The sequence below is a fragment of the Danio rerio genome, chromosome 17 (genome assembly GCF_052040795.2).
Source record: "Danio rerio strain M-AB ecotype USA chromosome 17, GRCz13ab, whole genome shotgun sequence".
Taxonomy (NCBI): domain Eukaryota; kingdom Metazoa; phylum Chordata; class Actinopteri; order Cypriniformes; family Danionidae; genus Danio; species Danio rerio.
This window is the reverse complement of record NC_141037.1, coordinates 41474493-41488800: the sequence shown is the minus strand read 5'-3', so window position 1 is coordinate 41488800 and position 14308 is coordinate 41474493. Positions and strand designations below refer to the sequence as shown.

Genomic DNA, 14308 nt, shown 5'->3' with positions numbered 1-14308 from the left:
TTGGGCCACTAATAGAAAATATATGAGTTAATTTTATTATTTTAATTTAATTAATTCCTAAATAGCTGTACATTTTACAAAGTCAAACCTTGTCAAACCAATCTTGCTCATTTAGCATTATTATTACAGTTTCGTGAATTATAAATTAATTGATTTAAACTTCATTATTATTATTATTATTATTATAACTATGTTATTTATTATTATTAATTATTTATTATTTATATGTTGAGATGAGATGAATCGTTTACTCATGTGATTCAGATTGGCGATTCAAATTGTGGTTGCTATAGCAACGCGTGTTATGATTTGACTCCATATATAAACACCGAGACTCGCCGCTATCTGTTGATTGAGGAGAGGCGAATTTCTGAGGCATTTGCTGAGGATTACTGTGCTGATACTGCGATTCTTCAAGGAGACCAGAGAATTTCTGACAGAAGACTTTTATTTTACAAGGAGATCGACGCTCAGAGCTGAAATTATTCCTTTTCACACGTTTTGTTGCTCTTTTGTTGTGTTTATTTTGATTTTGATCTTGTTTTTATCGTTTTTATTGACATTTTTATTGATATTTGATCTTTGTTCTTGTTTTCAGGTTTGCTGGAGTTTGGAGGAGTTTGTCAGATGGGTGAAAACCGCAGTGAGTGTTTTAGTTTTTATTTGTTTATGATCAATCATGATATGATGTTGTGTAATATTTGGGGAAATGTGATGTAAATAAACTGGTACAAATGAACCCATTTCAACACAACTGTTCCCCGATATAAGTGATCAGATGTCTTTTATTCTCTGTAGATGCAGCTACTAAAGTTAATTGTTGATTAATTCTTATAATCTTATAATAAACGTGATATGTTGTTGTTGTTGTTGTTGTCGTTGTCTCAGGCCGCTCCAGATCCAGGAGTTCTGCTTTCATCCAGGCAGCTGTTCAGGACGTCAGGACACATGATGGTGATGGTGAAACCCAGACCGTGAGCCAAGAGCTTGATGGACCTCTGCCTTCCCTGTTGGCCAAATCTGTGTCCACAGATCAGGGTAACAGGAAGAGGAAGCGGCAGAGCGGCAGCCAGCAAACACCAGAAGATGAACGTCCGTCCACCTCATCTAGAAGAGCTCTCAAACGCTCTCGCAGAGGTCAGAATGGCTTATTGAAGAAGTGATGATGATGTTTCAGTAATGCTCTTTTGCAGTTTTCTCTACTGCTGCATGTTTTCTTTGAACACACATTTCTACTGCTCCTCTGTGTTGCAGACGCGTATGCAAAGGGCCCACTGCTGGGAGACGGTGGATTTGGCTCTGTGTTCGCTGGGATGCGCAGGTCCGATGGACTGCCAGTAAGTCGTTTTCTCCGCTCTTCATTCAAACAGCCTTTAGAAATCCTGATCTCAGTAAATGTGATGTGTGAGGATCAGGCAGGTGTGATTTATTATGCTTTATCTGTCTACAGGTCGCCATCAAGTATGTGTCTAAAGAGCGGACACAGAGGAGACTGAGAGTTGTGAGTTCAGTGTGAACCTGTTGTTGTGTTTGATGTTTCATTGGGTTCTGAATCCAATCGTTTGTCCTGCAGGAAGGTCAGGGTCGGCTGCCGCTGGAGGTGGCACTGATGACCCGCGTCAATTCAGCTCCTGCCTGCCCCAACGTCCTGCAGCTGCTTGACTGGTTTGACCGTCCCAGACGCTACATCCTGATCCTGGAGCGTCCGGATCCCTGCCAAGACCTCCAGAGCTTCTGTGAGGAGAACGGCTGTCTGGATGAGCGTCTGGCCAAGAAAGTGCTGGTGCAGCTGATCGCGGCTCTGAAACACTGCGAGAGCCGCGGAGTCCTGCACCGGGACGTCAAGCCAGAGAACCTGCTGATCTCCACAGAGTCCCAGGACATCAAGCTGCTGGACTTCGGCTGTGGAGATCTGCTCAAGCGCTCGGCCTACAAATACTTCGCAGGTGGGTTTGTGTTGCAGAAGGAAACACTCTGTGGATGTTTGTGAGCTTTTGATGATCCACCAAAGGGAATTTGTGTGTGCTGGAGTGTTTTGAACGGGTGTTTGTGTCTCCTTGTGTCTCTCAGGAACTATTCAATACGCTCCACCTGAGTGGTTCTGCAGACAGCGCTACCATGCGGGTCCAGCTACGGTGTGGTCAGTAGGAGTGACCCTCTTCAACATCCTGTGCAACCGTTTCCCCTTCGGAGGTGCACTGAGGGTCACGTCCAGAAGCAAACTGACCTTCCCCATAACTCTGTCAACAGGTAAGAGACTCACTGAGAGATCAGCAGAAGTGTGTTGCTCTGTGTTTCTGAACACGGTGTTGTGTGTATCAGAGTGCCGTCAGCTGATTGGCTGGTGTCTCAGTCCAGCGGCGGCTGATCGGCCCAGTTTGGACGATATTGAGCGCCATCCCTGGTTACAGTGAACAGGTGGCCAGTGACTTGACACTTATCTGAGTGACGCACTCATGGCTTTGATTGTGTTGTTAGGGTCAGTCTGGATTAATGATCTTAATGATTTGTGTAGGGTGAGCAGGAGTCACACAGGAAGTGCAGAGAACTGCTTCCTGATCACCTGCAGAATGAGGAGTGGGCATAAACTAATGGCCGACTCACCCAGGGCCGGGGCCCCTTTACCTGCACTAAGCCACGGCTTTAGATGACTTTAATGTTAAAAGGGATTTTAATAATAAATGTATTATTTAGACAAATAATCCAGGTGTAGTGTCTTCCTAGAGTGACTGGAGAGAGCTCAAATAAAGGGAGAGTTCACACAGAAATCCAGATTTACTCACTGTTTACTCAAGCTCAAGCGGTTTCAAATCTTTAAGAGTTTCTTGTTTTCTGTTTTGCACAAAATAAAATGTTTTGAAGAAGCTGAAAACCTGTAACCGTTGACTTTCATAGTAGCAAAAACAAACAAGTCAATGGGTACAGCTTTTCAGCTTTCTTCAAAATATCTTCTTTTGTATTGAACAGAATAAAGAAACTCAAACAGGTTTGGAGCAAGTGAAAGGGAGTTAATGATACAGAATTGTTATTTTGGGGTGAACTATCCATTTAAGTCCTCTTAATGGAGGTTTTCATAATGGTTTTAAAATGAAGATTGCAGCTCTACTGACTGAGGCTAAAGGTGTGATGAAATATTGTTTAGGTTGTTATTCCATTAAATGATCTTATAGATCTATAATATATAAGTTTTGGTGGAGTTGTTGTGGTAATTTGCCCACAGTAGCAGTAAAACCTCTGAAATGGTGTACACATCTGATGATCTAAGACCTAGTTTTTTGTTTTTTTAATATTAGGAATGTTCAGAGCTCTGTTAGATGTACATTTGCATTCTACATTTCTGTTGTTGTAGCAGGGAGATGTTTGTTTTGTGGCATGAAAAGAGTTTAAGAACTTCAGTTTTAGCTGGGAGTACTACTGCATATGCACTCATGTGATTGGCTTAAATTATATTAAACTGAGAGACCCAGAAACAACACTGAGTCCTTTCTGAGACTGCAAGTCAAATATTTGGAAAAAACATTTAACCTTTCTTAAATGTATTTACATTTTTAATCATTAAAAACTTACAATATTAGAATCAATGAAAATAGGATGCAGATGCCAGAACATTGTCATTAACACTCTTTTGAATCATATTTCTACTAAAGAACAATGACTTTAGTTTACTCTACTTTACATTCTGCTGGTTCTGACATTAGAATAAATACTGAAGTCTGAACTCTGAGCTCTTTTATTCCTCTGCCTTTGTTGCTGTGTGGAAGGCATGTCTAATGAAGCATAACACACTTCATCACCAGCCTGAAACAGAATATATTTCATTAAAATAATAAACAAATAAATATATTATATTATATTGATGTAATTTGTGTTGCTGCTAAACTATTGCGAATGATATATATTAAAATTATTCTCAAAATGTGCTCATACCTCAACATGTCTGTTCTCAGCCCCAGAACCTACAGAAACTTAACAAAAGATAAGAATAATTTACATTTTATAATTTGAGATATCCATTTTTTACGAATAGCTGATGACCTGTAGTTTTCTTCTGACAGAGGCAGTAGACGCAGATGGAGAAGAGGAGAACACACACCGAACACACACTGAACAGCAGATTCCAGCAGAAAACACACTCTGATGCAGGTGATGTGGAGGTGCTGTTAAACCGTTCAGCACAAGGAGACTCTTGCTCTAAAATGAACAACAGGCCATTATTAAAGTGAATATATATTTAGTTATTATATTCATTTTATTTTATCTTTACTGATTACACACAATAATGAAAAATATGAGTTTAACACTGATGAATTTGCTAAAAGTGGTTGGAAAATCAGAAGTTAAAGATTCTAATATTAAATACACTATAAATCATCGTTTTACAAAATATAATGAATTTGCTGTTAATTTAATTTAAAGTATTATTAGAAACTAAGATACACTTTAAAAACTAATTATAAACACTTATTTTACTAATATACTTTATTAAATATACAATTTTTCTGTATTTGAAGTTGGACTATGGCTGCAGGATTGTGTTGCTTAATTATTTGCAGGACTTTGCATTAATTATCGATAAAATTCATTCAAATAATATTAAAATAATAAAACTTTAGGTAAACATGTAAACTTATCATTAAAGCACAGCTATATTATGAAGAGATAAACTATAATTGACACTAATATTAGCTGTAATCCATAATCATCAAAATGAACTGAAATAAACACTTGAAATAAATTATTCTGAGTGTAATGAATGATTAAATAATTCCCCAGCACGGTTTAATTGAGAAAATATCTTTTGCAACACATTTTTAAACATAATATGTTAAATAAATAATCTCTAATAACTCATGACACAATATTTTAATAGTTATTTTACAAGACACTAGTATTCAGCTTAAAGTGCAGTTTAAAGGCTCACTGGGTTAATTAGGTTAACTAAAGTTAGTTTAATTTAGGCAAATCATAGGACAACAGTGCTTGGTTCTGTAGCCAAAAAAAAAAAATAATAAAAATCTTACAGGGCTAATAATAATGTGCTTAATTTTTTGTTTGTTTTTATCAAAAACTGTTTTCACTTCAGCCAAACTGAAAAATAAACTTCACTGATCTGATAAGATCTCTTAGATCATTGTCACAAAGCACAGATTTTCCATTAGGCTTTCTTTAGTCTTGTGTATTGATTAATGTGCGCGAGGGCAACTATTGGTTTAATGAGGGAGTTTTCTGAGAGATGAAGAGCTGTAAAGTGAGTGTTCAATTACAAAAAGAAATGATTATACAAACTCAGTGTTTCCTTTTATTAACATTAACAAAACCGTATTACTTTAAAAGAAATATAATTATCAAAGCATGTCTTAGAGCGAATAAGCCCAACAGGTTTTTTATGTAATCGCCTTTTATCTTAATTTATATATAAAATAAATGTTTAATTAGTAATCACTACTGATGGGTTAGATTTTCAATATTCAATATTGTTCAGTAATTATTCAGCAGTAATTAAACATCTCTGTAGCATTTCCTCCTGCAGATGTGGTTCAGTCAGTTCAGCACTGCAGGGAGCTGTCCATTGTGCTGAATTTACTCCACACTAAACTCTCTTCACACATTAAATTCATTATAAGTGTCTGATCAGTGAACAGGATACTGTCATTTCTCAACAACTAAAGAAGGTCTAATGTAGAAATTAAAAGATAATAGGAAATACAAACAGATGGATTTGCTTTATGAAAGGAAATTTTGTTGAATGATTATTACAATTTGGTTTAAATGTTGAATGTTGCACTCGTATATGTTGCATTGCTCTGCTCTTCTTTAAATAAATCAAACCTCAGTTGTGTGCTGTTTACACTGTCTCTGATTCATGGTACGTATTTTAATAAATCAGACTTTTGCATCTTCAGTTTCTCATCAATTCCAAGTCATGAAAATAATAAAAGCAACATTTACAGCTGCAGCGTGCACTAAATATTTTCTTACTTTTCTTATTTCTGTTTTTGTCTAACCACAGTTTATCTCATGCATTGATGTGTGTATTGAGCATGCAAGATCACCAGCTTGACCACAAACAGTTTTAGGACATTCAGTCTGTTGCATGCCTGAATAAAAACACTTGTGGTTTGTGTTCTCGCCTAGCTTTTCACAGCAACTGCAACATCACTGCACCAGGAGCGTCAGTAAAGACCAAGAAGAAGAAGAAGAAACACAGCACTGAGCCTGAAAGCTGATGTACTGAAGGCTGCAAGCAGAATCATTTATGACCCAGAGATAATTTAATATAAAAAATGTATATCAATATAAGAAATGAACCATATTATTAATCATATTATTCATTTCATAAATAATTTTTAACTACATTGAAAAAATAGAAACCTGTTTACCTTTAATATGTTTACTTTAATTAACTTTGATATATTTTTACTACTGTAAACTGGTGTATAAAACCAGGCCGCTTCAATGCACACTTTGCACCCTTAACAGAAGTTCAGAAGCTCAAATCACATCAAATCATCAAACGTAATGACAAACGAGAGATGTTTTTCTGAATAAAATACAATCTTTTTTTTTTGTTTTAATATAAATGAACAAGGCTAGATAGGTTAGGAAAATTCTAGCAAACGTACAAGCTAATTGTCATTACAGACCTTGTGATAGTAAATTAGCTTATTGAAAGCTGTATATTAGTAATGAAAACAGCTATCTAGATTCATACAAACAGAAATAATGTATTTATAAACTTGCACCTTTCTGCTGTGGACGCCCTCTTGTGGTCAGACGCGGGAACTCATTCGGCAGGTGAACTTTTGTGCTTTCTAGCCGTTGAGTGAACACAAAGTCCCTTAAAAAGCCTTCACATACATCCAAAAAAACGAAAACATTAATAAAACTTAATAATATTAAATCTGAAAACAAGAGCAAATGAAAAGTACATAAATATGACTGAACCATGTAGCCTACCAGATGATGATACAAACGGCCATGTGATCTGAAATCGTGCGTAGACCATAGACTGTAAAATATAGGCATAGACATAGAAATGGTGAACGATTTAATTTACTTTCTATTATTTACAATAATAAACTTTTTTTTTTTAACTTATATTCCTAATATCTACGTGAGCAGTTAGCACTGTACGTGTAATTAACCAGCATGCACTTACATTGCTTGGGCCACTAATAGAAAATATATGAGTTAATTTTATTATTTTAATTTAATTAATTCCTAAATAGCTGTACATTTTACAAAGTCAAACCTTGTCAAACCAATCTTGCTCATTTAGCATTATTATTACAGTTTCGTGAATTATAAATTAATTGATTTAAACTTCATTATTATTATTATTATTATTATTATTATAACTATGTTATTTATTATTATTAATTATTTATTATTTATATGTTGAGATGAGATGAATCGTTTACTCATGTGATTCAGATTGGCGATTCAAATTGTGGTTGCTATAGCAACGCGTGTTATGATTTGACTCCATATATAAACACCGAGACTCGCCGCTATCTGTTGATTGAGGAGAGGCGAATTTCTGAGGCATTTGCTGAGGATTACTGTGCTGATACTGCGATTCTTCAAGGAGACCAGAGAATTTCTGACAGAAGACTTTTATTTTACAAGGAGATCGACGCTCAGAGCTGAAATTATTCCTTTTCACACGTTTTGTTGCTCTTTTGTTGTGTTTATTTTGATTTTGATCTTGTTTTTATCGTTTTTATTGACATTTTTATTGATATTTGATCTTTGTTCTTGTTTTCAGGTTTGCTGGAGTTTGGAGGAGTTTGTCAGATGGGTGAAAACCGCAGTGAGTGTTTTAGTTTTTATTTGTTTATGATCAATCATGATATGATGTTGTGTAATATTTGGGGAAATGTGATGTAAATAAACTGGTACAAATGAACCCATTTCAACACAACTGTTCCCCGATATAAGTGATCAGATGTCTTTTATTCTCTGTAGATGCAGCTACTAAAGTTAATTGTTGATTAATTCTTATAATCTTATAATAAACGTGATATGTTGTTGTTGTTGTTGTTGTCGTTGTCTCAGGCCGCTCCAGATCCAGGAGTTCTGCTTTCATCCAGGCAGCTGTTCAGGACGTCAGGACACATGATGGTGATGGTGAAACCCAGACCGTGAGCCAAGAGCTTGATGGACCTCTGCCTTCCCTGTTGGCCAAATCTGTGTCCACAGATCAGGGTAACAGGAAGAGGAAGCGGCAGAGCGGCAGCCAGCAAACACCAGAAGATGAACGTCCGTCCACCTCATCTAGAAGAGCTCTCAAACGCTCTCGCAGAGGTCAGAATGGCTTATTGAAGAAGTGATGATGATGTTTCAGTAATGCTCTTTTGCAGTTTTCTCTACTGCTGCATGTTTTCTTTGAACACACATTTCTACTGCTCCTCTGTGTTGCAGACGCGTATGCAAAGGGCCCACTGCTGGGAGACGGTGGATTTGGCTCTGTGTTCGCTGGGATGCGCAGGTCCGATGGACTGCCAGTAAGTCGTTTTCTCCGCTCTTCATTCAAACAGCCTTTAGAAATCCTGATCTCAGTAAATGTGATGTGTGAGGATCAGGCAGGTGTGATTTATTATGCTTTATCTGTCTACAGGTCGCCATCAAGTATGTGTCTAAAGAGCGGACACAGAGGAGACTGAGAGTTGTGAGTTCAGTGTGAACCTGTTGTTGTGTTTGATGTTTCATTGGGTTCTGAATCCAATCGTTTGTCCTGCAGGAAGGTCAGGGTCGGCTGCCGCTGGAGGTGGCACTGATGACCCGCGTCAATTCAGCTCCTGCCTGCCCCAACGTCCTGCAGCTGCTTGACTGGTTTGACCGTCCCAGACGCTACATCCTGATCCTGGAGCGTCCGGATCCCTGCCAAGACCTCCAGAGCTTCTGTGAGGAGAACGGCTGTCTGGATGAGCGTCTGGCCAAGAAAGTGCTGGTGCAGCTGATCGCGGCTCTGAAACACTGCGAGAGCCGCGGAGTCCTGCACCGGGACGTCAAGCCAGAGAACCTGCTGATCTCCACAGAGTCCCAGGACATCAAGCTGCTGGACTTCGGCTGTGGAGATCTGCTCAAGCGCTCGGCCTACAAATACTTCGCAGGTGGGTTTGTGTTGCAGAAGGAAACACTCTGTGGATGTTTGTGAGCTTTTGATGATCCACCAAAGGGAATTTGTGTGTGCTGGAGTGTTTTGAACGGGTGTTTGTGTCTCCTTGTGTCTCTCAGGAACTATTCAATACGCTCCACCTGAGTGGTTCTGCAGACAGCGCTACCATGCGGGTCCAGCTACGGTGTGGTCAGTAGGAGTGACCCTCTTCAACATCCTGTGCAACCGTTTCCCCTTCGGAGGTGCACTGAGGGTCACGTCCAGAAGCAAACTGACCTTCCCCATAACTCTGTCAACAGGTAAGAGACTCACTGAGAGATCAGCAGAAGTGTGTTGCTCTGTGTTTCTGAACACGGTGTTGTGTGTATCAGAGTGCCGTCAGCTGATTGGCTGGTGTCTCAGTCCAGCGGCGGCTGATCGGCCCAGTTTGGACGATATTGAGCGCCATCCCTGGTTACAGTGAACAGGTGGCCAGTGACTTGACACTTATCTGAGTGACGCACTCATGGCTTTGATTGTGTTGTTAGGGTCAGTCTGGATTAATGATCTTAATGATTTGTGTAGGGTGAGCAGGAGTCACACAGGAAGTGCAGAGAACTGCTTCCTGATCACCTGCAGAATGAGGAGTGGGCATAAACTAATGGCCGACTCACCCAGGGCCGGGGCCCCTTTACCTGCACTAAGCCACGGCTTTAGATGACTTTAATGTTAAAAGGGATTTTAATAATAAATGTATTATTTAGACAAATAATCCAGGTGTAGTGTCTTCCTAGAGTGACTGGAGAGAGCTCAAATAAAGGGAGAGTTCACACAGAAATCCAGATTTACTCACTGTTTACTCAAGCTCAAGCGGTTTCAAATCTTTAAGAGTTTCTTGTTTTCTGTTTTGCACAAAATAAAATGTTTTGAAGAAGCTGAAAACCTGTAACCGTTGACTTTCATAGTAGCAAAAACAAACAAGTCAATGGGTACAGCTTTTCAGCTTTCTTCAAAATATCTTCTTTTGTATTGAACAGAATAAAGAAACTCAAACAGGTTTGGAGCAAGTGAAAGGGAGTTAATGATACAGAATTGTTATTTTGGGGTGAACTATCCATTTAAGTCCTCTTAATGGAGGTTTTCATAATGGTTTTAAAATGAAGATTGCAGCTCTATTGACTGAGGCTAAAGGTGTGATGAAATATTGTTTAGGTTGTTATTCCATTAAATGATCTTATAGATCTATAATATATAAGTTTTGGTGGAGTTGTTGTGGTAATTTGCCCACAGTAGCAGTAAAACCTCTGAAATGGTGTACACATCTGATGATCTAAGACCTAGTTTTTTGTTTTTTTAATATTAGGAATGTTCAGAGCTCTGTTAGATGTACATTTGCATTCTACATTTCTGTTGTTGTAGCAGGGAGATGTTTGTTTTGTGGCATGAAAAGAGTTTAAGAACTTCAGTTTTAGCTGGGAGTACTACTGCATATGCACTCATGTGATTGGCTTAAATTATATTAAACTGAGAGACCCAGAAACAACACTGAGTCCTTTCTGAGACTGCAAGTCAAATATTTGGAAAAAACATTTAACCTTTCTTAAATGTATTTACATTTTTAATCATTAAAAACTTACAATATTAGAATCAATGAAAATAGGATGCAGATGCCAGAACATTGTCATTAACACTCTTTTGAATCATATTTCTACTAAAGAACAATGACTTTAGTTTACTCTACTTTACATTCTGCTGGTTCTGACATTAGAATAAATACTGAAGTCTGAACTCTGAGCTCTTTTATTCCTCTGCCTTTGTTGCTGTGTGGAAGGCATGTCTAATGAAGCATAACACACTTCATCACCAGCCTGAAACAGAATATATTTCATTAAAATAATAAACAAATAAATATATTATATTATATTGATGTAATTTGTGTTGCTGCTAAACTATTGCGAATGATATATATTAAAATTATTCTCAAAATGTGCTCATACCTCAACATGTCTGTTCTCAGCCCCAGAACCTACAGAAACTTAACAAAAGATAAGAATAATTTACATTTTATAATTTGAGATATCCATTTTTTACGAATAGCTGATGACCTGTAGTTTTCTTCTGACAGAGGCAGTAGACGCAGATGGAGAAGAGGAGAACACACACCGAACACACACTGAACAGCAGATTCCAGCAGAAAACACACTCTGATGCAGGTGATGTGGAGGTGCTGTTAAACCGTTCAGCACAAGGAGACTCTTGCTCTAAAATGAACAACAGGCCATTATTAAAGTGAATATATATTTAGTTATTATATTCATTTTATTTTATCTTTACTGATTACACACAATAATGAAAAATATGAGTTTAACACTGATGAATTTGCTAAAAGTGGTTGGAAAATCAGAAGTTAAAGATTCTAATATTAAATACACTATAAATCATCGTTTTACAAAATATAATGAATTTGCTGTTAATTTAATTTAAAGTATTATTAGAAACTAAGATACACTTTAAAAACTAATTATAAACACTTATTTTACTAATATAATTTATTAAATATACAATTTTTCTGTATTTGAAGTTGGACTATGGCTGCAGGATTGTGTTGCTTAATTATTTGCAGGACTTTGCATTAATTATCGATAAAATTCATTCAAATAATATTAAAATAATAAAACTTTAGGTAAACATGTAAACTTATCATTAAAGCACAGCTATATTATGAAGAGATAAACTATAATTGACACTAATATTAGCTGTAATCCATAATCATCAAAATGAACTGAAATAAACACTTGAAATAAATTATTCTGAGTGTCATGAATGATTAAATAATTCCCCAGCACGGTTTAATTGAGAAAATATCTTTTGCAACACATTTTTAAACATAATATGTTAAATAAATAATCTCTAATAACTCATGACACAATATTTTAATAGTTATTTTACAAGACACTAGTATTCAGCTTAAAGTGCAGTTTAAAGGCTCACTGGGTTAATTAGGTTAACTAAAGTTAGTTTAATTTAGGCAAATCATAGGACAACAGTGCTTGGTTCTGTAGCCAAAAAAAAAAAAAAATCTTACAGGGCTAATAATAATGTGCTTATTTTTTTGTTTGTTTTTATCAAAAACTGTTTTCACTTCAGCCAAACTGAAAAATAAACTTCACTGATCTGATAAGATCTCTTTGATCATTGTCACAAAGCACAGATTTTCCATTAGGCTTTCTTTAGTCTTGTGTATTGATTAATGTGCGCGAGGGCAACTATTGGTTTAATGAGGGAGTTTTCTGAGAGATGAAGAGCTGTAAAGTTAGTGTTCAATTACAAAAAGAAATGATTATACAAACTCAGTGTTTCCTTTTATTAACATTAACAAAACCGTATTACTTTAAAAGAAATATAATTATCAAAGCATGTCTTAGAGCGAATAAGCCCAACAGGTTTTTTATGTAATCGCCTTTTATCTTAATTTATATATAAAATAAATGTTTAATTAGTAATCACTACTGATGGGTTAGATTTTCAATATTCAATATTGTTCAGTAATTATTCAGCAGTAATTAAACATCTCTGTAGCATTTCCTCCTGCAGATGTGGTTCAGTCAGTTCAGCACTGCAGGGAGCTGTCCATTGTGCTGAATTTACTCCACACTAAACTCTCTTCACACATTAAATTCATTATAAGTGTCTGATCAGTGAACAGGATACTGTCATTTCTCAACAACTAAAGAAGGTCTAATGTAGAAATTAAAAGATAATAGGAAATACAAACAGATGGATTTGCTTTATGAAAGGAAATTTTGTTGAATGATTATTACAATTTGGTTTAAATGTTGAATGTTGCACTCGTATATGTTGCATTGCTCTGCTCTTCTTTAAATAAATCAAACCTCAGTTGTGTGCTGTTTACACTGTCTCTGATTCATGGTACGTATTTTAATAAATCAGACTTTTGCATCTTCAGTTTCTCATCAATTCCAAGTCATGAAAATAATAAAAGCAACATTTACAGCTGCAGCGTGCACTAAATATTTTCTTACTTTTCTTATTTCTGTTTTTGTCTAACCACAGTTTATCTCATGCATTGATGTGTGTATTGAGCATGCAAGATCACCAGCTTGACCACAAACAGTTTTAGGACATTCAGTCTGTTGCATGCCTGAATAAAAACACTTGTGGTTTGTGTTCTCGCCTAGCTTTTCACAGCAACTGCAACATCACTGCACCAGGAGCGTCAGTAAAGACCAAGAAGAAGAAGAAGAAACACAGCACTGAGCCTGAAAGCTGATGTACTGAAGGCTGCAAGCAGAATCATTTATGACCCAGAGATAATTTAATATAAAAAATGTATATCAATATAAGAAATGAACCATATTATTAATCATATTATTCATTTCATAAAGAGTTTTTAACTACATTCAAAAAATAGAAACCTGTTTACCTTTAATATGTTTACTTTAATTAACTTTGATATATTTTTACTACTGTAAACTGGTGTATAAAATCAGGCCGCTTCAATGCACACTTTGCACCCTTAACAGAAGTTCAGAAGCTCAAATCACATCAAATCATCAAACGTAATGACAAACGAGAGATGTTTTTCTGAATAAAATACAATCTTTTTTTTGTTTTAATATAAATGAACAAGGCTAGATAGGTTAGGAAAATTCTAGCAAACGTACAAGCTAATTGTCATTACAGACCTTGTGATAGTAATTTAGCTTATTGAAAGCTGTATATTAGTAATGAAAACAGCTATCTAGATTCATACAAACAGAAATAATGTATTTATAAACTTGCACCTTTCTGCTGTGGACGCCATCTTGTGGTCAGACGCGGGAACTCATTCGGCAGGTGAACTTTTGTGCTTTCTAGCCGTTGAGTGAACACAAAGTCCCTTAAAAAGCCTTCACATACATCCAAAAAAACGAAAACATTAATAAAACTTAATAATATTAAATCTGAAAACAAGAGCAAATGAAAAGTACATAAATATGACTGAACCATGTAGCCTACCAGATGATGATACAAACGGCCATGTGATCTGAAATCGTGCGTAGACCATAGACTGTAAAATATAGGCATAGACATAGAAATGGTGAACGATTTAATTTACTTTCTATTATTTACAATAATAAACTTCTTTTTTTTTTACTTATATTCCTAATATCTACGTGAGCAGTTAGCACTGTACGTGTAATTAAC

The 14308-nt window shown here is 36.3% G+C and overlaps 2 protein-coding genes across 7 annotated transcripts; both read left to right on the top strand.

Annotated features, from left to right (window-relative positions):
• Positions 1-212: 212 nt before the first annotated feature.
• LOC141378456 (serine/threonine-protein kinase pim-3-like) lies at positions 213-5902 on the top strand. Of its 2 annotated transcripts, XM_087290858.1 has the most exons (8): positions 224-643; positions 889-1137; positions 1255-1337; positions 1451-1501; positions 1574-1946; positions 2071-2250; positions 2323-2418; positions 2516-2702. In XM_087290858.1, exons 1-7 carry the CDS (start codon positions 628-630, stop codon positions 2412-2414), a joined length of 1044 nt encoding a protein of 347 aa, XP_087146984.1. In that variant the 5' UTR covers positions 224-627; the 3' UTR covers positions 2415-2418; positions 2516-2702. The 2 variants fall into 2 exon arrangements, with proteins under 2 accessions (XP_087146985.1, XP_087146984.1); XM_087290859.1 differs by lacking the exons at positions 2323-2418; positions 2516-2702 and adding an exon at positions 4056-5902 and having other exon boundaries at positions 213-643.
• On the top strand, positions 4056-14024 carry LOC141378451 (serine/threonine-protein kinase pim-3-like). Of its 5 annotated transcripts, XM_087290882.1 has the most exons (9): positions 4056-4143; positions 6136-6228; positions 7769-7813; positions 8059-8307; positions 8425-8507; positions 8621-8671; positions 8744-9116; positions 9241-9420; positions 11226-13066. In XM_087290882.1, the coding sequence occupies exons 3-9, from the start codon at positions 7798-7800 to the stop codon at positions 11306-11308; spliced, it is 1035 nt and encodes a 344-aa protein (XP_087147008.1). In that variant the 5' UTR covers positions 4056-4143; positions 6136-6228; positions 7769-7797; the 3' UTR covers positions 11309-13066. The 5 variants fall into 5 exon arrangements, 4 of the variants coding, with proteins under 4 accessions (XP_087147008.1, XP_087147007.1, XP_087147005.1 ...); XM_087290881.1 differs by lacking the exon at positions 4056-4143 and having other exon boundaries at positions 6136-6286; XM_087290879.1 differs by lacking the exons at positions 4056-4143; positions 6136-6228; positions 11226-13066 and adding exons at positions 9493-9588; positions 9686-9872 and having other exon boundaries at positions 7394-7813.
• The last annotated feature ends 284 nt before the right edge of the window (positions 14025-14308 follow it).